This window comes from Dermacentor variabilis, chromosome 6 (genome assembly GCF_050947875.1).
Source record: "Dermacentor variabilis isolate Ectoservices chromosome 6, ASM5094787v1, whole genome shotgun sequence".
NCBI classification, from domain to species: domain Eukaryota; kingdom Metazoa; phylum Arthropoda; class Arachnida; order Ixodida; family Ixodidae; genus Dermacentor; species Dermacentor variabilis.
This window is the reverse complement of record NC_134573.1, coordinates 14,316,625-14,339,685: the sequence shown is the minus strand read 5'-3', so window position 1 is coordinate 14,339,685 and position 23,061 is coordinate 14,316,625. Positions and strand designations below refer to the sequence as shown.

At 47.3% G+C, this 23,061-nt stretch overlaps 1 protein-coding gene across 3 annotated transcripts in view; it reads right to left on the bottom strand.

Moving 5' to 3' along the window:
* Sting (transmembrane protein sting) overlaps positions 1–23,061 on the bottom strand; it is a 399,550-nt gene that overhangs the window by 122,910 nt on the left and 253,579 nt on the right. The window contains exon 5 of one of the 3 annotated variants that reach the window (XM_075694787.1): positions 6,809–6,953. The exons of the other annotated variants lie outside the window; for them this stretch is intronic. Coding sequence (XP_075550902.1) covers positions 6,809–6,953 — 145 coding nt within the window. The remainder of the gene's footprint in view (positions 1–6,808; positions 6,954–23,061) is intronic. 3 annotated transcript variants of the gene reach the window in all.

The window sequence follows — 23,061 nt, the reverse complement described above, 5'->3', positions numbered from 1 at the left end:
ATCGCTCGCCGCGAGCTCGAGGTTGCAAGTACAGCCCCGTTCTATTCACGCCCTCTTGACCACACATCTGACCAACCAGCCCTAGCAATCTCCATCATTGAGGCAGTTGTGCAGCAAGAATATACCAACCTTGGTTTTGCTGCTGCCTGGTCTGTCTCTCGACCTGATGCCAGACCGGTGACGACAGCTGTGCCTCAGAGCAACCTGTATTCTCCGCCCAGATTCCGCTGCTCTACTAAGTGGCGCGCTCCGGACGAGAAGCCAATCTGCTTCCATTGTTACCGGATTAGCCATGTAGCTCACCACTACCGCACCTCCTGGACATTCCCATATTGGAGCTACTTTTCCTCCTCTCCTCGCCCGCATGCCAATACTCACCGCTATTTGTCCCACTGTATGTCTCCCACCTCCGACCATTCCTGTAGATGACATTCGTCTCGCTCCCTCGCCGTCTCCTCAGCGCCGTCGCTTCCCGTCGCCCCAGCCATGCCTCTATTCGCCGCCGACCAACTATGGCCCCTCTGGGTTGGAAAACTAGAACATGGAGCTCCTGGAAGTAGTGCTGCATTATTTTCATCGTGCCGAAATCCCCTATCGACGCCCCAAACGAACCAGAACTTACTTGATGTTCACATCGATGGCGTTCCTTTGACTGCGTGAATTGATAACGGAGCCCAGTTGTCCATAATGAGTGCTAACCTCAATCGTCAACTGAAGAAGGTTCTCACGCCTGCTACTACACGAGCTGTACATGTCGCCAATGGCAGCACTGTTGCCGTCAATGGAATGTGTACTGCCCATATAAGCATCAACGGCTGCTACGTTCCAGTTTTTTTACAGTGCTGAACCAACTGGACCCCATGATTTTATCCTCGGGCTACACTTTCTTACAGCACACTGAGCTCTGACCGACTGTTTTGCTGGTTCCCTTTGCCTCAAAACGTCTTATACTCCTGCATATTTGTGCCAAACTACCAAACAACATTAGTGCGACCACCTTCGTTTGCCTGCCACCTAAAGCCTTCGCTTTTGCCGATTTGCTGTCATCTTTCCCTAAGCCCGATGGTGATTACATTGTCTCACCTGTTCCTGATGTCCTTTTGATGCGCAATATCACTGCGCCCCACTCCGTCGTAACTCTAAAGAATACATTGTTGCGCCAAAAAACGAAAAATAAAGACTTGGGAAGGAAGAGTACGAAAAGACAGATTGAGCGCTGAACAATAAAACTGAGATGGTTGATGTAACTTGAAGTAGGCATGGTAGAAAAGGGGCCCACTGTACTAGAAATGTAGTCTAGTAGAACTTGTTGCTGGGCGAGTTGGTTGGGATCTAAAGAATACATTGTTGCGCCAAAAAACGAAAAATAAAGACTTGGGAAGGAAGAGTACGAAAAGACAGATTGAGCGCTGAACAATAAAACTGAGATGGTTCTGTCTTTTCGTACTCTTCCTTCCCAAGTCTTTATTTTTCGTTTTTTGGCGCAACAATGTATTCTTTAGATCCCAACCAACTCGCCCAGCAACAAGTTCTACTCGACTACATTTCTAGTACAGTGGGCCCCTTTTCTACCATGTCTACTTCAAGTTACATCAACCATCTCAGTTTTATTGTTCAGCGCTCAATCTGTCTTTTCGTACTCTTCCTTCCCAAGTCTTTATTTTTCGTTTTTTGGCGCAACAATGTATTCTTTAGATCCCAACCAACTCGCCCAGCAACAAGTTCTATCCGTCGTAACTGTTGCCGAAAACCAGACATGCCTCCCTGTCATCAATTTTGGCCTGACAAAGCAACCTCTACCCTAAAGCACATCGGTTGGCACGCTGCATGCTATAGTAGATGCCCACGTCGCGACTCGCGTGACAAGGGGAAGCATAAGTGGTGGCACTCTTCTCGGTTATGTGATTATGCATGGGCTGGGCATCAGGAAACAGTCGTATTTGCATTCAGTCATGACGAGTCATGAGGAATCAGTTTGATTCAGTCGAAACCTCAGCAGTCATGCAGGCATTACGGAATCAGGGTGTAGAGGAGCCGAATGTAACATACTGAAAGATATCCATAGCGGCTCCTCAGCCACCGTAGTCCTCCATAAAGAAAGCAACAAAATCCCAATAAAGAAGAGCGTCAGGCAGGAAGATACGATCTCTCCAATGCTATTCACAGCGTGTTTACAGAAGCTATTCAGAGAGCTCAATCGGGAAGAATTGGGGGTAAGAGTTAATGGAAAATACCTTAGTAACTTGCGATTCACTGATGATATTGCCTTGCTTAGTAACTCAGGGGACCAATTGCAATGCATGCTCACTGACCTGGAGGGGCAAAGCAGAAGGGTGGGTCTAAAAATTAATCTGCAGAAAACTAAAGTAATGCTAAACATTCTAGGAAGAGAACAGCAGTTTACGATAGGTAGCCAGGCACTGGAAGTAGTAAGGGAATACATCTACTTAGGGCAGGTAGCGACCGCGGATCCGGATCATGAGATTGAAATAATCAGAAGAATAAGAATGGGCTGGGATGCATTTGGCAGGTATTCTCAGATCATGAACAGCAGGTTGCCATTATCCCTCAATAGTGTATAACAGCTGTGTCTTACCAGTACTCACCTACGGGGCAGAAACCTGGAGGCTTGCGAAGAGGGTTCTACTTAAATTGAGGACAACGAGCTATGGAAAGTTTGGTCGTTGTAAAGAGATAAAAAAGAGCAGATTGGGTAAGGGAACAAACGCGAGTTAATGACACCTTAGTTGAAATAAAAAAAGAAATGGGCATGGGCAGGACATGTAATGAGGATGGAAGATAACAGATGGTCATTAAGGGTTACGGACTGGATTCCAAGAGAAGGGGAGCCTAGCAGGGGGCGGCAGAAAGTTAGGGGTGGGCGGATGAGATTAAGAAGTTTGCAGGGACAACATGGCCACAATTAGTACATGACCGGGGTAGTTGGAGAAGTATGGGAGAGACCTTTGCCCTGCAGTGGGCGTAGCCAGGCTGATTATGATGATGATTAGGAGGAGTCGGCCCAGGCCTGTGGTCAGGTTGGGGTAGCAACTCAGATTGTCAGCTGGATCACTGACTCTGCCTGTTAACTTCGTGACCTCTGGTAGGCTCAGTAAGACATCTAGGGACTTGATTTCGGGATGTTGAAGTGCGTTGTGGAGCTTGTAAATCGCGTAGACACGTTGGCATGACCGCCCATTCCAGCGCTGTGTTGCCTTAAACTGTACCAACTGTTTATATGCTGGTTCGACCAGGTCGAAGTAACTTTTTCTCTCCTTGTGTCAGGTTGCTCATAACTCATGCATCATAAAGGCTTGTCGGTATGGCTGTCACGTTTGCACTGGTGGTTACCTTAAACTTCATGAGCAAGCCATTGACTGTCCCACCAACCTTCCATGGCCTAAGGTCTTGCTGGTCTGCTAGGTAGTTGTCCCAAGTGGACTTGTTCTAATGCGGCTTGGTGTGTGTCCTTCCTATTTAGGTTTTTTGTGCACATAAGCAAACGGCTGCAAAATGCCCCCTTTTGCTGCACGTGCTACATGTTTTGTCGTTCACTGTGCACACAGTGCACAATCTTTCGTTGACCCACCCCATTTGCACTAAGGCGCAGTCAGGTAGTGCAGGTCTTTTAGCAATTCCTTTTATTTCTGCTTGATAGTTCCCAAATGGCGATCAATGGTGACAGAAGGGTAAGCCTGATGTTAAGTTGTTGCTTTGCGTCCATGAGACTTACCGCAAGGCTGTCCCAGGCCTATTGTCCCTTCAGATCATCGTACTCACAGGCTTCGGCTGCTAAGTGAAGCTCGGGGAGAAACGCGTCAACTGTCTCGTGCGCCTCTTGCTTGCAGCTGCTGAACTTCACAGAACCGCAGATAACATTCGTCCGCGGCACAAAATATTTTGCGAATACTCGTGTCACGGTGTCATAGTTGAATTTCTGGTGCTTTAGCGAGGCTAGAACATCCTTGTCATGACAACCTAAAGCACAGATGAGTGTGTGCACTTACATCTCGTCATCTTGCTCCTTCAATCTGGAGATGACTCTGCAGCGCTCCCATTTCGTAAACCACCTTTTCCACTCTCAGGTCACCGAAAGTCAAGTTTTTCAGGCAGCTAAACAACAAACGGGTTGAGGAGAGCTGCATGCAGAGTTGTGGGCACCGTAAGTGAAGCCACCTTGGTATAGCAATGTTTCGTATTCGACTTGCACTCGTGGAGGCACTGCTGGCATTTGCTGCATTCTATGTACTTGCGTGGTGCACTTCTCATGGCGTTGTTCCACATCATCTCGGTGCTGCCGCACTGTCTTCGTTAAGTGTCGAACATGATGTCAAGCATTATGGACCGAATTCGCACGATTCTACCGCACCCCCGATATTAACGCGCTGTTATATTATTGCACAAATACCCCAAAAATAACTTTGTGCTGATTCTACCACGCACATCAACTAACGAAACCCGAGTCGCAGCGTACTGTGTTGAAACGATGTTATAGAGCATACAAAGGCAAACAAACGTCCTTTTATTCCATTCTCCCACTGGGCTACCTCAACAAAGGGTCACTGAGCAGAAGGCTATGACAGGCATATACAGCAAACTGGAGAATAGCGACTACAAACCTAGGCATAAACAAACAATGTCCGTTCAGTGACAGTGTGGCTAGCTGCCTTCCACTGAGCTTTTTATTTTATAGCAATATATATTATATGGAAACTCCATGTGCATTTCTGCCTGCGCCGCCGCTTTCATGTTGCGTGGAAAGTCCAAACGCGATGCCATCTTTGCCACATACTGTACGCTGTATGTGCGAGTGAAAGCTTGCGAGCGTAAGCCCGCGATTGTGGCTCAGCATCGCGCCCGCAAGGGAGGGAGGAAGGTGAGGTGGAAGTGCACCCTCTTCTGTCGCGCACGAGGCACGGGGGTGAGGCGAGGGAGGGGGTAGGGGTCTACTCCGGCAGCTGGTGTTTACGGCGGGGCCGCGAGGTGTCGTATCTGGAAAGGAATCTGCGATGTGGGGAAAGTGCACCTAGTGCCGGTAGCTTCGTATGCGCTGTGCTTTCGACATTTCAGTCACGTTGAAGCGAATGACAGTACGAAGGTCAGTTCTCCAGCTCCTGCTGCTGCGATTCCTCACTTCAGCGTCCTGAGAGAGTTTCTGCGGTCATCTAGAGATGTGTTCATGTTTACCTGTGCGCACATGACACCCCACTTGTTAATTTAGTTTGTATGCCAATGTTTACAAGCTTATAGACGGCCGATAAAACTACTATCGCTAATGCGTATAGCTGTCTACTAATTTGCTATCACAATCGATGCTTCGCCTTTGGGGCGAAACTGTGACGTTTTTTGTTTATTACGAATTGGTTTCCTTTTTGATGATGAGTGGAAGTAGTTACAATTATAACGTGCATGCAAATTTGAATTCACTTTTTATTCTAGAAAGTGCACATTAGAATCGTGCAAACACAGTAGAGGCACGGTTTATTAGGTTACAATTGCAACCAGCATGACCTCCTGTCGGCTTGGCATGGGAAAAACATTCTGCTCCAGCATGTCATGTGATCAGTTCCCCAGCTACGGTTGTTAAGTAGGTGGTGTCACCTAGCAGTTATCGCGCACAAGACAGTTATAGTGCGGTACCGCTTATAGTGCGGATATTCTAGGTTTCAGAGACGACCAACTGAAGCTTACTAGAGAAAACATTCGCTTCTAAGTGTAGCCTGCCATCACACAATCAAAGGTGATACTCTATGACATGAAAATTTTTGGCTCTATGTGAGAAATAAAAGAATTGGAAAATACTTTCTTTAATCCAGTGCTAACTTGAAAAGTAGTCTGAATTGCACGATGACACTTTTTCGTAAATGTCACAGATGGTTTAGTGCAGACTCAGAACAGGAGATGCTTAACTATAACAAATAATTTAGCACAGCGCTTGATATTGTCACGTAGTAGTGACGGTGAAGAAGGCAGCAAAACTGTGATTAACGAAACTAGCGTGTTATTAGGCGAACTTGTGCCCTCAAAAGCAGGCTACACTCAAAGAGCAACGATAACGGTGAACACAGTCGGCGATCGTCGAAAATCTCATCAGCGGGTCAAGCACGTCGGCTTTTATACATCAGTCGTCGAATGTTCCAGAGCAATCGCTGGCACCCACGTGTCTTCCACAAAGTCCTACACTATTCACGTCGTGCATACATGCAATCAGATTACACAAGGTTCTGCGACAGACAGCGGATGAAACCGTCGATAACATTCCAGAAAATTCCTATACATGCAGACGCGTCCTGCGCTGTGCGATAACATTTGTTAGGCGGTGAAACATGGTCGCCCGATAAAGATAAACAAGTACACGTGTCAATATTGTCAGAATCCTTGTCTCCCGTCCGTTTTTCACTGTTCATTTATGAAGAGGCAGCTCAGTGCGCCACTATTGGAGAAACACCCATGGTTCTAATTAGCACAATCAATCAGCCATGCCAGAATTTATTTAAAAGAAATGTTTGCTTTTTGTAACCTTTTGAGAGCAGCAAGCAAAAAAGAAAGCAAGCTCTAAGTGTGCAATTTTCAATCACAACAAACTCTGGTTGCGATTGGCAGAACTTTGAAAGAATAAATTTTGGCAGATGCGGCTCTCTTGCCCATTGCTTTCAGCATGACATGCTTTCAGTGAGCTCTTCAGTCATTGATAGATAACAAATATATTGTTCCAAAGTTGTATTTGCACACCCCTTGTTCCCTGTAATCAATATAGCAGGGCAGTGTCCCATGTGGTTGACGCGCAACCTTTGGCGTGTGCACTCACAACACAACGAGCGGTCGTGGAGCCTGCTGCAGGGATCAGTGAGCACCAAGAGATAGTTGAAGACGTAGGCCCAGGCGAGGTTCTCGCCCACATGCGAAGACCCCAGGCGGCTCAGATGGTACCGCTGCTCCATCTGCGATGCCTCCTACGAGGCCAAAGCAAGCACTCGGTCGGTGGATGGCTGAACAGCAGCCGAAAGTACGCGCTCTTCTGATCAATCTATTCGAAACGCCACTCTACCTAATTCATGCACTGGTCACGTTATTCCAAGCGCGCTATAAATTATTCCAACTGTCAGTCCATGTATTCTGTGCACCAGTGAATCTTGCCCAAATACCAGCTATATTAATTCCAATGCCAATGAAACTGATTAAAACATAACATCCTTCAAGATTTTCAAAACAAGTGAAACTTGTTGATTGTGTTAGACTTTGATACCTTTTTCCCAGAAAAAAAAATGAGAAGAGCAGGATGAGGGACCTGTACTGAAGGGTAACAGGTGGTGCAAAATGACGCAATAACAAGAGGTGCACCAACTACAGTCAAGCCCACTTATAATGATACCGGTTTTAACGATAGTATATCAATAAGAACAATGAAAAGCTGCTGCACCGTCATCTTTTGTATACTTTCAATGAGGAAATAACTCGCTTACTACAATGTCCCCATGCCGTATTATCGGTTATGATGATGAAGTCTGCTAGGTGGGTGTCTGTGCCAAAAGGTAATGGAATGGCAAATCCTTGAAAAGAAAAAGCGAAATTCGAGCCGCTGCACGGTCACCCACCACCCCAACTACCGCCGCATGCTTCACTCCACGGGAGGTGCACACCAGCCTCGCGTGCATCTCTCCCGTCGGCCTCCGATCAAGAACGGGCTGTGCCCACAGCTCTGCACCATGCCGCCCTCCGAAACACGAGTGGACCTGGAATGGAATGCTGCCGGGGCTGCTCCCAGATTACTCGCTGGGCCTTCACCTTTGGTTTTTTTCTATGTCTCTCATTCTGCGCGATTCTGCTGATTAAGTCACCCATGCTTGTCTTTGTTCGTTGGGTCAAGCTATTCTTGGCCACATCGTTTCTCAGCCTCGCATGACACGCCGCCGAAAGGGAAGATGGCTGATCTACCCGCTGATCATCAGCAATGCATGATACTGCTGGTGAAAAGAAAGCACACTGCTATAAAGTTGGAAACCAAGTGCTTCTAACCGATGAGGCAATCGTCGCGAACATGCTTGCATCGGATAGTGACAGTGACGTCCACGATAGGAGCGCCGACATGGTAGGGCAGGCTGCCTCAACATTGTCACCACGGGAGGTCCTGTAGATGGTTCAGTGCGTCATAGGCTTGTTCTTGCAAGGGACCTTCCGCTTCACAACATGGAGCCCTTGGATACGTTGGAGAAGGATGTCCGCAAGCTTGGCGTAAAGCAAGCGAGGCTGACGGATATGCGCTTTTCTCGTGCAAGCCAATGTGGCGAGATGCTTGTGGTAATCACATCCCAGTGCTTCTGGATTTCTCAAGCTAAGATGCTGCCGTGGCAACCTTCCCGCATTTTTTAAAAGGTGCTTGTTGGGGACACCGAATTGATGCCTCGGCAAAGATTGTATGTCACTTGTTGCCCATGACCCCTCTTTGCAGTTATAGCAGTGCCATTCTTGGACGCCGACAGCCGTGGCTTGTTATCATCACGCGATTGGAGCGCGCAGGAAGCAGAGTTAAACAGTTGAAATAGTCAACATAATCACAAGCCAAATTGAGGACGTTGGTGGGGAGAACTGGCCTCCGCCATCATACTAGTTATTTCTGAACAGCTATATATCCAGCCCCATTTTTTTTCATGGGACCAGTTTTAACAATAGAATTTTTGTGACACTTGAATATTGTTATAAAAGGGTTCGACTGTACTAAGTGAAGTTTATTTACGGAAAACATTCGTTTCCATGTGTAGCTTACCACCACGCAATCAAAGTCGTTACTGTTTGCAATGAACGACCAACCAGCTAAGAACAAGATTCTGCTTGATGGATCAGTAGACTTTCCTGCCATACGATTAACGACACCTTTTGGAGGCTTCTTTTTGTTGTTATTTTTGTGACAGCAACAAATCAAACAATAATTCTAAGCACAAACACCCAGCAGGAATTGTCACATCAATTGACAGGAGTTCTTGGACACTCGTCATGGTGGTTCAGTGGCCGTGGTGATTTGCTGAATACAACATAGCAGGTTTGAGTCCTGCCAGTCACAACAGATAGAGGCAAAATACAAAACTCTGTTTGAACATGGCTAATGCGCACCTGCAGGGACCAGCAGTTGTGCAATAAAACTAATTTTCTTCTGTGTCTGTGAATGTAACTTGAAATTGAAGACTGCAGCCCTAGCTTGGCATTACGAATTTTCTAGTGCACTCGTCAGTTTCCGGTTACGAGTGTTACTTAGGAAGAAATTGTTTTTTCGCCGACATTGTGGTCCGTATACTTTTGCTTACGGGTGTACTATCACACTCAATATGAGAACGTTGAGCTTCACTGGCATCCACTAGCAGACAATTGCGGGCCTAGTTCTATGACAATTAGGAAATTATAGACGAATCATTCGCTATTAGGAATAAAAATATATCAGCAGTATCCCCAAATATACAATCTGAACATGGCAATCGTTGGAAATGTTATTGAACGAGTACTTAGCTAATTATATCACTACGTGGACGGTCACCCGTGATTAATAGTAATTACACAATGTCAAAACTCTCCAAAAATTACAAATGATATTGTAATAGATATAAAGCGAAATGGCAGAGTGATTTCATACAGATCACTAAGCACTGGCAGGCCTTAGTCATTTGTGAATACAGTCGAATCCACTTATAACGATACCGGTTTTAACAATACGTCGGTTACAACAATGAGAAGCTGCTGCACCGTCAACTTCTGTATGTTTTCTATGGTGAAATAACCCGCTCACTACAACGCTCCCATGTTACATTATTAGTTATAACGATGAAGTTTGGTTGCAGGGTGTGCCAAAAGGTAATGGAATGCGAAATCTTTGAAAAGAAAAAAGTAAAAGAAATTCGAGCAGCTGCACAATCGCCCAACGCACCAAACGCTGCCACAGGCTCATTTTCCAGCCTTCTCTTTCCTGTCCCTTCCGCCCCTCTGAACACGAATGGGCTGCACCCATAGCTCTATGCCGTGCCACCTTCTGAAACGCGAATAGACCATGCCAACTGCGCTGGCAAATTGGATGCTGCTTCCAGACTGCTCACTGGCCCCTCATTTTGCACAGTTCTGCCAACGGATTAAGTCCCCCGTGCTCATCTTTGTTGGTTGCACCGAAGTCGTTCCTGGCCACGTAGTTTCTCAGCCTCATAAAGACTCACCGCTGAAACGGAAGGTGGATGATGTGCCCGCTTATCACATAGCACGATGTTGCTGGTGAAAAGTGTACTGCTATAAATTTGGAAATGAAGTGCTTCCAACTGATGAGGCGATCGTCACGAACGTGCTTGCATCGGATAGCGACAGTGGCGCTGGGAGCGCTGACACGGTAGGGCAGGCTGCCTCAACATTTTCCCTGTGGGAGGTACTGTAGATGGTTCAGTCCCTCGTAGGCTTGTTTTAGCAAGGGACCTTCTGCTTCACTACATGGAGCACCTGGATGCCTTGGAGAAGGATGTCGGCAAGCTTCGCAGAAAGCAAGCAAGGCTGACGGATACGCGGTTTTCTCGTACAAGCCAGTGGCAAGTATGTGGCCAGATGCTTGTGGCAATCACGTTCCAGCGCTTCTGGATTTCTCAAGCTGAAATACTGCCGCCGTAACCTTCCTGCATTTTTTAAAAGGCCCCTTTTGCGGTCACCAAAGCAACGTCTTGGCGGAGCTCCAATGTCGCTTGCCGCCCGTGACAACTATTTGCAGTTATTATAGCAGTGCCATTCTTGAACGCCGACAGCCGCGGCTTGTTACACGCGATTGGAGCGTGCAGAATAGCAGAATTTAACAGTTAATGAGGGAACACAATTAGCAGCGAGACGGAGGAAGGTGGTGGGGAAGGGCATCGGCCTCTCCGCCATTATACTTTTCTCACAACTCTGCCATCATGTTATTTCAATTTTTTTTCATGCAACCGGGTTATAACAATTGTCAGTCAAAACGATGGAATTTTATGGCACTTGAATATTGTTCTAAGTGGGTCCAACTGTACAACTTTACTTTTTCTACTAGAGAGCAGCTGAGCATGTCATCAGTACCAAACACACTCTCAATTAGCTGAATAATATTGCAGACTGATAGGGCCTAGACTCCAGTGATCACTTGTTACTATGCCAAGGTCAGTGTTCCCCCTCTTTTGCACACCATGCAGTCAGGATATCACATAAAATGTCATAAACATGTCCTAAAAATGTCATAAAATCGTCAAATGGCTAACCGGATGGCATCCCTCAGAATCTCTGCCTCCCTATCAGGCAAGAACTAACGTTATCAAATTTTCATTTTCCCCCTGCACTATGGCGAAAGGAACACTTTCCATTGTTATCATTAAGCAGTACTGACTCTTTAGAACATACTAATTATCGTCATACTTATTTGTTTATGATTGTAGAGTTTATTGTTCTTTCTGCCTGTTCACCTGACATCATCCTCTGGTGGGATTTGCTATCCCGTCATAATGCCGTCATTGACTGCACACGCACTGAAGTTGAATTTTCGCCACTGTATGACACGCCAATTCCTTGAAGCTCATAATCGGCCACCTAAACTGCTCACGCGCAAGGACACTGACATTCCGCTTGGCTCTTTTCCCCTTGCCCCAATCTTCTACGGTGCTCTCACTGGTGCTACGGTCTTCTTAACACTGTCCGACATTGTGATGAGTATCAAAGCCATTCCACTGCCTTTTGCAATGCTTGACATTGCCACCGGCCTCAGCAATATTTTTCTGCATCTGTTACGTTGCTTGTCGGTGAATATCTGGGCCAAGTGGAACACCTTGACTCTTTGCTCTTTATCACCATGCCAGACGAATCTTGCCATATGGACTCCAACGAACTACACGCCCTTTCAACACTTGAAGTAGAGTGATATTAAGATAAAAACAGACTTGCTGTTTCCGTTGGGCCCAGGATCCTTTTAATAACGACACGACAGATGGGAGCTTTTTATATGCAACACAGATTTTATACATATAGGCTAACACGATACAGACGATTTACATACACGCGGACTAAAATTTGGTCCTTCTATATAAGGATGTGCCTAGCACTCAAGTATCACGGCTCCCCGGTGTGCATCGTCGTTGCGGTGACCATGATAGTTGTCATTGCGTAGTGCGTCGCGTCGTCGTCTGACACTTGAAGACGGCTGGTGCGTTGCTTGCGACAGCCACGTCTTACGCCATCATCATCACGCCGTACCTTGTTGCAACGTGGAAGCATGAGAACAGCAGGCCGGCAGAACACCAGGCCACTGCTGTCGCTGGCCCGTAACGCCTAGCCTGCAACGCCTCAGCCATTATAATGTCGGGCTCGGTCGGCAGACACGTAGCTAAGGCGTCCCGGTCCCCAGCAGGAAGCTCTGCACCAGGCAGCTATAAGAGCAAGTCGCTGGTACACAGGAGAGCCCAGCCACGAGCGGTATTTCCGACCAGGTCGTCATGGTAGCAGGACACCCGGCCGCCGATCATCGAGCCTTGAACCGCCGTTCTGCAAGCTGCCGTTCGAGGTTTCCGCTCGCTCTAACGCTCTGCGCGCTCTGCACGCCGCTTCCCTGTTGGTGGCACGTTGCCTTCTTCCGCAATCACAATCACCAACTTTCTTCTTGTTGCCACAACACGGTCATCATTCTAAAGTGGCCTTCTCCTCAACGTCGTAGATGGCTACTGTTCACTCCGTGCAGCTTAGGATCACAAATCTGTGCATCATTTCACGACGATCCACACTGTAGCCATGCCGGAGTGTTTAAGACATATGATTGTATTTGCCATCACTGTTACTGGAGCGGAATGTACACTTTTGTACGAAAGTTTGTTCAGTGCTGCCCTGACTGTCAACGTCGCAACTTACCACTTTTACGCACATCTGGCACTTCGCAGCCACTGCCGTGCCCAGCCAAACCCCCTGATCACGTCGGCATTGACCTCCACGGCCCGCTTCCAATGACATCGGATAGCAATCGATTGATCATACTCGTTGTACACCATGTGACACGCCATGCTGAAACTGCTGCTTTACCAAACGCTACAGCGCGGAATATAGTCACTTCCGTCCAACATCACTTCTTCCTTTGATACGGTGCGCCTCAAGAACTCCTTAGTGATACAGGTCGCACATTCCTCTCATAACTCATCGAAGCTCTGCTTTCAGAATGCCACATTATTCATCAAACAAGCACGGCATACCACCCACAAACTAACGGGCTCACAGAACGGTTAAACTGCACTCTTGGCTACTCTTGTATATGCTGCCATCTAGTGAAAGTGCTAAGAATCCCTGGATCCGGACAGGCCGCCATTGGACTCTTAACCTGGCAACGTCTAACGCTAGAACATTATCCAGTGAGGCGAGTCCAGCAGTGCTATTGGAGGAATTAGAAGGCAGTAAATGGGATATAACAGGGCTCAGTGAAGTTAGGAGGACAAAAGAAGCATATACAGTGCTAAAAAGCGGCAACGTGTTGTGCTACCGGGGCTTAGCGGAGAGACAAGAACTACGAGTCGGATTCCTGATTAATAAGAGTATGGCTGGTAACATACAGGAGTTCTATAGCATTATTGAGAGGGTGGCAGGTCTTGCTGTGAAACTTAATACGCGGTACAAAATGAAGGTCGTACCGGTCTACGGCCCTACATCCAGTCATGATGACCAGGAAGTCGAAAGCTCTTATGAAGACGTGGAATCGGCGATGGATAAAGTCAAAACAAAATACACTATACTGATGGGCGACTTCAATGCCAAGGTAGGCAAGAAGCAGGCTGGAGACAAGTCAGTGGGGGAATATGACATAGGCACCAGGAATAGCACGGGAGAGCTATTAGCAGACATTGCAAAACAGAATAATGTGCGGATAATGAATACCTTCTTCCGCAAGCGGGATAGCCGAAAGTGGACGTGGAGGAGCCCGAACGGCGAGACTAGAAATGAAATAGACCTCATACTCTGCGCTAACCTTGGCATCATACAAGATGTGGACGTGCTAAGCAAGGTGCACTGCAGTGACCATAGGATGGTAAGAACTCGAATTAGCCTAGACCTGAGGAGGGAACAGAACAAACTTCTACATAAGAAGCCGATCAATGAGTTAGCGATAAGATGGAAAATAGAGGAATTCCAGATCAAGCTACAGAACAGGTATTCGGCTTTAACTCAGGAAGAGGACCTTAGTGTTGAAACCATGAACGACCATTTTATGGGCATCATTAAGGAGTGTGCAATAGAAATCGGTGGTAACTCCGTTAGACAGGATACCAGTAAGCTATCGCAGGAGACGAAAGATCTAATCGAGAAACGCCAATGTATGAAAGCCTCTAACACTACAGCTAGAATAGAAACGGCAGAACTTTCGAAGTCAATCAACAAGCGTAAGACAGCTGACATAAGGAAGTATAATATGGATAGAATTGAACAGGCTCTCAGGAACGGAGGAAGCCTAAAAGCAGTGAAGAAGAAACTAGGAATTGGCAAGAATCAGATGTATGCGTTGAGAGACAAAGCCGGATATATCATTACTAATATGGATGATATAGTTAAAGTTGCTGAGGAGTTCTATAGAGATATATACAGTACCAGTGGCACCCCCGAAGATAATGGAAGAGAGAATAGTCTAGAGGAATTTGAAATCCCACAAGTAAAGCCGGAAGAAGTAAAGAAAGCATTGGGAGTTATGCAAAGGGGGAAGGCAGCTGGGGAGGATCACGTAACAGCAGATTTGTTGAAGGATGGTGGGCAGATTGTTCTAGAAAAACTGGCCACCCTGTATACGCAATCCCTCATGACCTTGAGTGTACCGGAATCTTGGAAGAACGCTAACATAATCCTAATCCATAAGAAAGGGGATATCAAAGACTTGAAAAATTATAGACCGATCAGCTTACTGCCTGTTGCCTACAAACTATTTACTAAGGTAATCGCAAATAGAATCAGGAACACCTTAGAACTCTGTCAAGCAAAGGGCCAGGCAGGATTCCATAAAGGCAACTCAACAATAGACCATGTTCACACTATCCATCAGGTGACAGAGAAATGTGCGGAATATAACCAACCCTTATATATAGCTTTCATTGATTACGAGAAAGCGTTTGATTCTGTCGAAACCTCAGCTGTGATGGAGGCATTACGTAATAAGGGTGTAGACGAGCCGTATGTAAAAATACTGAACGATATCTATAACGGCTCCACAGCCACCGTAGTCCTCCATAAAGAAAGCAACAAAATCCCAATAAAGAAAGGCGGCAGGCACGGAGATGCGATCTCTCCAATGGTATTCACAGCGTGTTTACAGGAGGTATTCAAAGACCTGGATTGGGAAGAATTGGGGATAAAAGTTAATGGAGAATACCTTACTAACTTGCGATTCGCTGATTATACTGCCTTGCTTAGACCAATTGCAATGCATGCTCACTGACCTGAAGAGGTAAAGCAGAAGAGTGGGTCTAAAAATTAATCTGCAGAAAACTAAAGTAATGTTTAACAGTCTCGGAAGAGAACTGCAATTTACAATAGGTAGCGAGGCACTGGAAGTGGTAAGGGAATATATCTACTTAGGGCAGGTAGTGACCGCGGATCCGGATCATGAGATGGAAATAACCAGAAGAATAAGAATGGGCTGGGGTGCGTTTGGCAGGCATTCTCAAATCATGAACAGCAGGTTGACGTTATCTCTCAAGAGAAAAGTGTATAATAGCTGTGTCTTGCCAGTACTCACCTACGGGGCAGAAACCTGGAGGCTTACGAAAAGTGTTCTACTTAAATTGAGGACGACGGAATGAGCTATGGAAAGAAGGATAGGTGTAACGTTAAGGGATAAGAAAAGAGGAGATTGGGTGAGGGAACAAACGCGAGTTAATGACATCTTAGTTGAAATCAAGAAAAAGAAATGGGCACGGGCAGGAGATGTAATGAGGAGGGAAGATAACCGATGGTCATTAAGGGTTACGGACTGGATTCCAAGAGAAGGGAAGCGTAGCAGGGGGCGGCAGAAAGTTAGGTGGGCGGATGAAATTAAGAAGTTTGCAGGAACGACATGGCCACATGACCAGAGTAGTTGGAGAAGTGTAGGAGAGGCTTTTGCCCTGCAGTGGGCGTTACCAGGCTGCTGATGATGATGATGAGTGAAAGCGGGGAGAGACTGTTTCCCGTGACTGCGCATGGTCGGCGATGTGGCAGCACGTGCTCTTCTTGAGATAGAACACGTCTCAGAGACGGTTAAACGTGTGCGTATGTGACTCCTCGTCTGGCCATCTCGCTCTTCCTTCCTTGCTACAACATGGCGTCAGAAGAACAAGTTCTACCAGCGGACATCGGCTTCTAGTCCTCCTCCGTGCGAAGGACCATGCTAACAACGATACGCCGGTGAGCTGTTCCCTATACGCACATCTCGGTACTCAAGCAATGCGACCCCTTAGCGTTCGAGGCTATGACTTCATTCGTAATTAAACCGCCGGATGCCTTCAACTTTTCGTCGCCGAACCCGTGGCCGAAGTGGAAACAATGATTTGAACGTTTCGAAACCTGTTCACGGTTGCACATGCAGCCCGAGAAGCATCAAGTAGACGCGCTGCTCTACATCATGGGTGAGCGAGCCGACGAAATCTACGCCGCTCTTGCTCTCTCTGAAGCGAACTCCAAGAAATTCGACCCAGTCATGGCACAGTTCGACTAATATTTAGCCCGCAACGCTACGTAATCTTTGAATGAGCCAGATTCAACACCAGAGTGCAACAAGACGGTGAGTCGGCCAAAGATGTCGTTACTGCGCTTCACACACTTTCGAAAGACTGCGAGTTCGGCGTTTTTCGAGAAGAGTTCATGCGCGACCGCCTCGTAGTTGGCATAAAAGTCAAGCAGCTATCCGCCAGGCTACAGCTGGACGTAAACCTCACTCTTCAGAAGGTTCTTGAATCCGTCCGCAAGATCGAGAGCGCCCGTCAGCAACAAGTCGAGTTCCGCCAGGAAGTGCCATGTGTGAACAAAGTTGCACCGGCTCCCTAATCCACTTGGCGTATTTCGAAACAGGACAAAAGCGGCAGCTATACACGTGGGGCAAACAAGCCATCTTTACCCTCTGGGAAAAACAGCATGCAGAAACCATGCCGTTGATGCTGTCAAGAGCGTCACCCTCGTACTCTGTGCCCAGCACCCTCGGAAGTCTGCAGGAATTGCTGAAAAAAGGGTCATCACACCTCCGTATGCATGTCGCAGCGCCTCGACTGTGTCGACACGTAACTAGTCAATTTAGAAGCAGGATTTCTCGGAGTAATCAAGAAGTCAGATGCTGGAACCTGGGAGGAGGCAACAGTCTTGGTTCAAGGTCAGCGAGTAGATTTCAAAATTGACACTGGCACCGACGAAACAGTCCCCCCAAAGCAAGTATTCCAGACGCTCAAGGACAGACCTTTTTTCTCAGCTCCTCCTCACCAGCTACATGGTCCAGACGGAAAGCTTCTTCCAGCCGCAGGAGTGGCACAACTCGAGCTCATCTACCGCGACCACACGGCTACTCAGGATGTCTACGTCTTAGGTGAGGTCCGCACTCCGTTGCTAGGCAAGCCAGTGATAAAAGAACTCCGGATGTTGACATTTGTAAACACCATTGCTGAGAAAGTGAATCTGAAAGAATTTCCAGCGTTGTTCCAGGGACTCGGCAAGCTGCACAAGGAACACCGAACTCAGCTGCAAGCAGGAGCGAAACCTTTCGCGCTCAGCTCTCCGAGGCACACCCCAATTCCTTTATACGAAAGGACAAAGTTGGAACATCAAAGGTTTCGGAACTTCATTCAGATTTTCCCTGAGTGCCTTTGCAAAACTCCTTGAGTGAATCTTTTATGTTAAGACGGGTTGAAACCATGTCGCCCGATGTTGTCACTCTCTAGTAAGTATGTGAAAAAATTTAAGAAAGAACGACTTGATCCAGTTTATTACTAAGGAGTAGTGTTTATTTCATTCAAAAATAGAATAGAAGGGAGAGTTAGTAAAATGCACAGCAAATAAAATTTCTTTAAATATATTGCAAATCGAGTCGGACATTCTCAAATACGACTAAAAAGGAGACGAATAACGAAGCAAATATCTTCGAATATGAGCTATTTCTAGCAACTCATAGCAAGCTCAGTGGTATGAGGCCCCAAATTTGTCACAATTGAGACTGTCTCTCAGCAGCTTGTAAGTCAACCTCAACTCTCCTGACATACTCTCAGCCCGCGCACGATGCCTCAGCGTAGTGTTCCACTGCTTTGGAGAGTTTATTTTTGTTTAACCTGCATCTCGGCACCAGCCAACACTTTGGTTTTTGAGCTCAAGCTCCTTGAAAACGGTGGCAGCACGCTTCCATTCCAGTTCATCCCTGAATGCGTAGGTCCTTTCTGTTCTCGTCCTCATTCCCCCACTCGTTTGCCCCGTGGACCATTTGAAGCATCGTTTTGGTCAGTTGTATAGTCAACGTCCGATTTTTCGAACTCCCTAGGGGCCGAGAAAATGTCCGAAAAATCGGCCAGTTGGAAAAGAATGCATGTCTTAATTTTACTACCCTTAAGGAGTCAAACCGGCACAGGCACATTCGAAAAAGCTCTGAAGGCCTGTCGGTACACGTATCTGTGATATCGGTGCTCCGACTGTGACAGGAGATACCCGGTGCACGCGTGTATAATTAATTACTGTGTCCCGTGGCAATAGCCCCTTCACAGGCTTGTTATGCTTCACCGCAATAGTTTTGCGTATGCTTCACGAAGTAACATTTCTGTAGAGGCGAAGCTGACTTTCGAGAACCGGCATTATGCAACGCAACATTTTCCCCAAGCTTCGAAGCCTATCGTGAGGACCCCAAATGCGGAGTCGGTGCCATAGCTAATAGCGGCGAATTCTTTCAGTGAAAAACACTGCATGCAACAGCAAGAAGCTTAATAGCGAACGTCGAAGCAGCTAGGCATAGCATGGCCGCAGGATCTGCCTGCGAGAGCGCCGGTTTGAGGCGGCGAGGTAATTAAACGGCCGCGGTGGTAGCTTTGATTAATGCTGTTTTGGATCGGCGGTTCCGACAAAAACTGAGGAAAATCGGACGGCGAAAGGTTGTTCCGTTCAAAATTTCAGAAGTCCTGATACATTGACTCTATGGGACTTGTGGTGCTACCGTGAAGCCGTCGAAAAGTCGGTCGTTCTCTGTACACTGGCAACTCCTCCAGCCGACGATGGGGCGTCAAAGACCATTTGTTACGATTCCTGTCTATTACTCGAGCCAGCATTACCGCGACCTTCGTTCCCTTTCAATAAAATTTGCGCTTTTTCGCTGATATAAGTACAAATTCCCTGAGTTTTTCCAAACTAATCAATATCCCTGAGTATTCCCGGTTGTCCCGGTTGGTAGACACCGTCTCTGGAGACGTAAGAAGCTGCGTGGACTTCGCCGAACCGAAAAGCCACGATCTGAGAGAATGGCATCCTATCCCTTCCGTGGACCACACTCTCGGACTTCTTCATGGAGCTAACGTGTTCTGTAAACTGGACGCTAACTGTATTTTGTCGAATTCCACTTTGTGAAGGTTCTAAAAAGGTCACCACGTTCATATCTCACCTTTTGGACGCTTCTATTTCAACCGGTTACAGTTTGGAATTGCATCTCCTTCTGAACACTTCCAGAAACAGAGGTCTTGCATTTTACAGGGCGTCAGTAGGGTTGTCTGTCACATGGACGACATCCTTATATGGGGTTCAAATGGGCATGAGCACAATGAGACACTCAGAAATGTGCTGCAGCTACTCGTCAAGGCTGGACTGAGACTGAATGAAACGAAATGCTTTTTAATGTCCAGCGCCTCACTGGACACTGGGTAGACCAAGACGGAATATGACCCGACGAAAAGATAGTTGAAAATGTCATTATGAAAATGGAGAGCCCAAGAAACAGGACCGAGCTGCAGAGAATTCTCGGAATGGCAACATACCTCGCCAGATTCTTTCCCAATCTCTTTGAAGTCCTGCAACCACTTACTCTTTTGCCGACAAAGAAGCAAGAGTTTGTTTAGGATGCTCCGCAACAGCAGGCGTTCAACATATGTAAGTCGGTGCTCTCGTCTCGCCCTGTCCTTGGAGTTTACGATCCATCGAGAGAAACGGTCGTCACTGTAGATGCATCGTCCTTCGGACTTGGTGCATTAATCCGACAGAAGCAAACGAATGGCAAGTTTTCTGTCATCGCTTATGCTTCACAATAAATCTCAGAGACCGAGAAGTGTTATGCTCAAATCCAGAAGAGCTTTAGTCTGGGCATGTGACCAGTTCGGCGATTATCTTGTCGGCAAGCTGTTCAAGCTGGAGGCGGACCATAAGCCGTTGGTTCCCAACTTCACCTCGAAGAGCCTTGACGACCTGACATCCAGATTACAGAGGCTAAAGATGAGAATGATGCGATACCAGTACGAGATTGCATACGTTCCAGGCAAAGACCTTCTAACCGCAGACACTCCTTCCAGAACGCCTCTCCAAAAATAGAAGACACAGAGCTCGAAGAAAACGTGGAAGCTTTCGTATGCTCTTTGAAAACCTTGTCCAATAAAGGAGCACTGCCATCAATAGTTAAAAGCATCCCAACAAACAGACCCTGTTTGTGCACAGCGCCGGTGGACCAAGAAAAAAGAGTGGCCCTCCATGCGCGATTTACCAGCGGCCCTAAAACCCTTCTACGAGCATCGGCTCCAGCTCACTCTGGAGAATGATTTACTCCTCTACGCTGCTCGAGTTGTCGTCCTTTCCTCTTGCCAAAACGAAGTCCTACGGCCCTTACATGAAGGACACTTTGGCATGACACTTGCTTGAGCCAGATATTGTCTGGTGGCCCACTATAGGAGCTCATGTCACGTCCCTGGTGAAGCAATGTCGGCAATGCGTCGAAACAACAAGAGGAAAATGCCACTAAGAAGTTCCGAATTTGCAGAAAGATTCTGGCAACGTATTGCAATGGACTTGTTTCACTATAAGAGCCAGTGGTGGTTGATAGCAACGGATTATTATTCAAGATACCCTGAACTGGCTCGGCTCGAGAAGCTTACGTCCGCAGCTGTAGTCAACCACTGCAAATTATTTTTTGCCCGCCACAGGATTCCTGAGGAAGAGGTATCCGACAACGGCCCGCAGTTTTCGTCGACTGAATTTTCACTCTTCGCTCAGGACTACGCCTTCAAGCGTACTACTTCTAGCCCTCGCTATCCACAGAGCAATGTACTTGCTGAGACTGCGGTAAAAATCATCAAGACTTCCATGACAAAGACGAAAGACCCTTACTTGACGCTTCTAGCTTACAGGTTAACTCCTTTGAAGAATGGGTATAGCCCTGCGGAACTACTGATGGGTCGTCGGCTAGGAACCAAGCTTCCCCTTAGTTCCACCAAGCTGACACCCCAACTGCCGGATCGAGAGAGCCTTCGGAAGCTTGAGTAACAGTAATGGAAGCGTCAAAGGAAAGACTTCGACAGAGGTCGTGGAGTCTGCGACCTGCCGGGTCAATTCTACGGAAAGGACGTCTGGTTCACAGAACTCAAGTGCAAAGCGACAGTACAAGCCCCAGCCGATGAGCCTCGGTCCTACTTGGTTAACACCGACACTGGTACTGTACGCAGGAACAGAACCCACCTAGTTCGCCATTCCCGTGCTAAAACCAACGCAGAAGGTTGTTCTATCAGTGACGGTGTAGCAGACGTCCGTTCATGTTGCGAAGACACTTCCCACATGCATACTAGAAGTGGGAGGTGCGTGAAGCCACCTGCTGCAGCGAACTTCGCTGGCTCTGTTGGGGAGATGTTGTATATGCTGCCATCTAGTGATAGCGGGAAGACATAGTTCCCCGTGACTGCACGTGGTCGGCGATCTGGTAGCGCGTGCTCTTCTTGAGATAGAACACGTCTGACAGACGATTAAACGTGTGCGTATGTGACTCCTCGTCTGGCCGTCTCGCTCTTCCTTCCTGGCTACGACAGCGACATGCTTGCCATGTGCAAGGCCCCTGATTACAGTAACTGGGGCCACATTCTTCCTTTTCCAACGTTCGCATACAACACTACGATACAAGCTACTAAGAAATTTTCACCTTTTTTCCTCCAGTATGAACGCGACCCCTCCGCATACCATCGACACTCTCCTTCCATACCGTCCTGACACTTCCGAGCGCCCACCTGAGCACGAAGCAGCCTGTCAAGCCGAAGAGTGCCACCCGCTCGCGCGCACCTTTACATCACAAGAACAACAGCTCTAGAAGAAAAGCCACGCCACTCACTTCTGAATTCCACCAGTGTCCCAGGGTCTCTTGTATGGCTGGCTGTTCCTTGCCAAACTCCTGGGCTTTCCTCGAAACTTGTCCCAAAGTATAAAGGGCCTTACCGCATCTTGGAGCAAATGTACTCAGTGAATTTTTTCGAGTCACTTTCGCCACGTGACGAGATGCGCCGGCATGGACATGACCTCATCCACGTGGTGCATCTTAAGTTCTGCCAGAGCCATCTGCCTCCAGACTCTTATGTTGCCAAGATGACTCTTTTTTCTGCGGGAGCAATTGTGAAGAAGACGAGCCTCTGTCCAGGAGCATCGCCAACGCTCGGCTCACTCTGCTCACACTGCTGCCTTTTGAGACGGTGCCTCAAGCTGCTCATCGCTCCTACTTGTAACGTCCTTGAAGGAACACAATTACAATCAACTTCTTATAAAAAAAATTAAAGCCAGTCCCACGCTTGTGAAATCTGAGGTAACAGCGGAGCTGTGATTCTCCTGTGTTCCCCTTGCGATTTTCATTTGTGCATCTGTTCTTTTGTTGTGATTACCAGTTTTTTTCTGCTCCTTTAATTATCTGTTCTTTTCGTGTGATCGTCTATTCTTTTGTCATGATTATCTATTCTGTTATTGAGTAATTAGCGGCATCGCGCTTCCGCTGCTTTCTTCCGGAAGTTTGGAATTTGCTGCTCTGCGCTGGCGTTGAGCCTCCGCTTCTTTCTTCTGATTCTCGGGGTTCGTTTGTCTCCACTGGTGCTTCGCTGCTGTTCCCTTATCGCGAAAGGA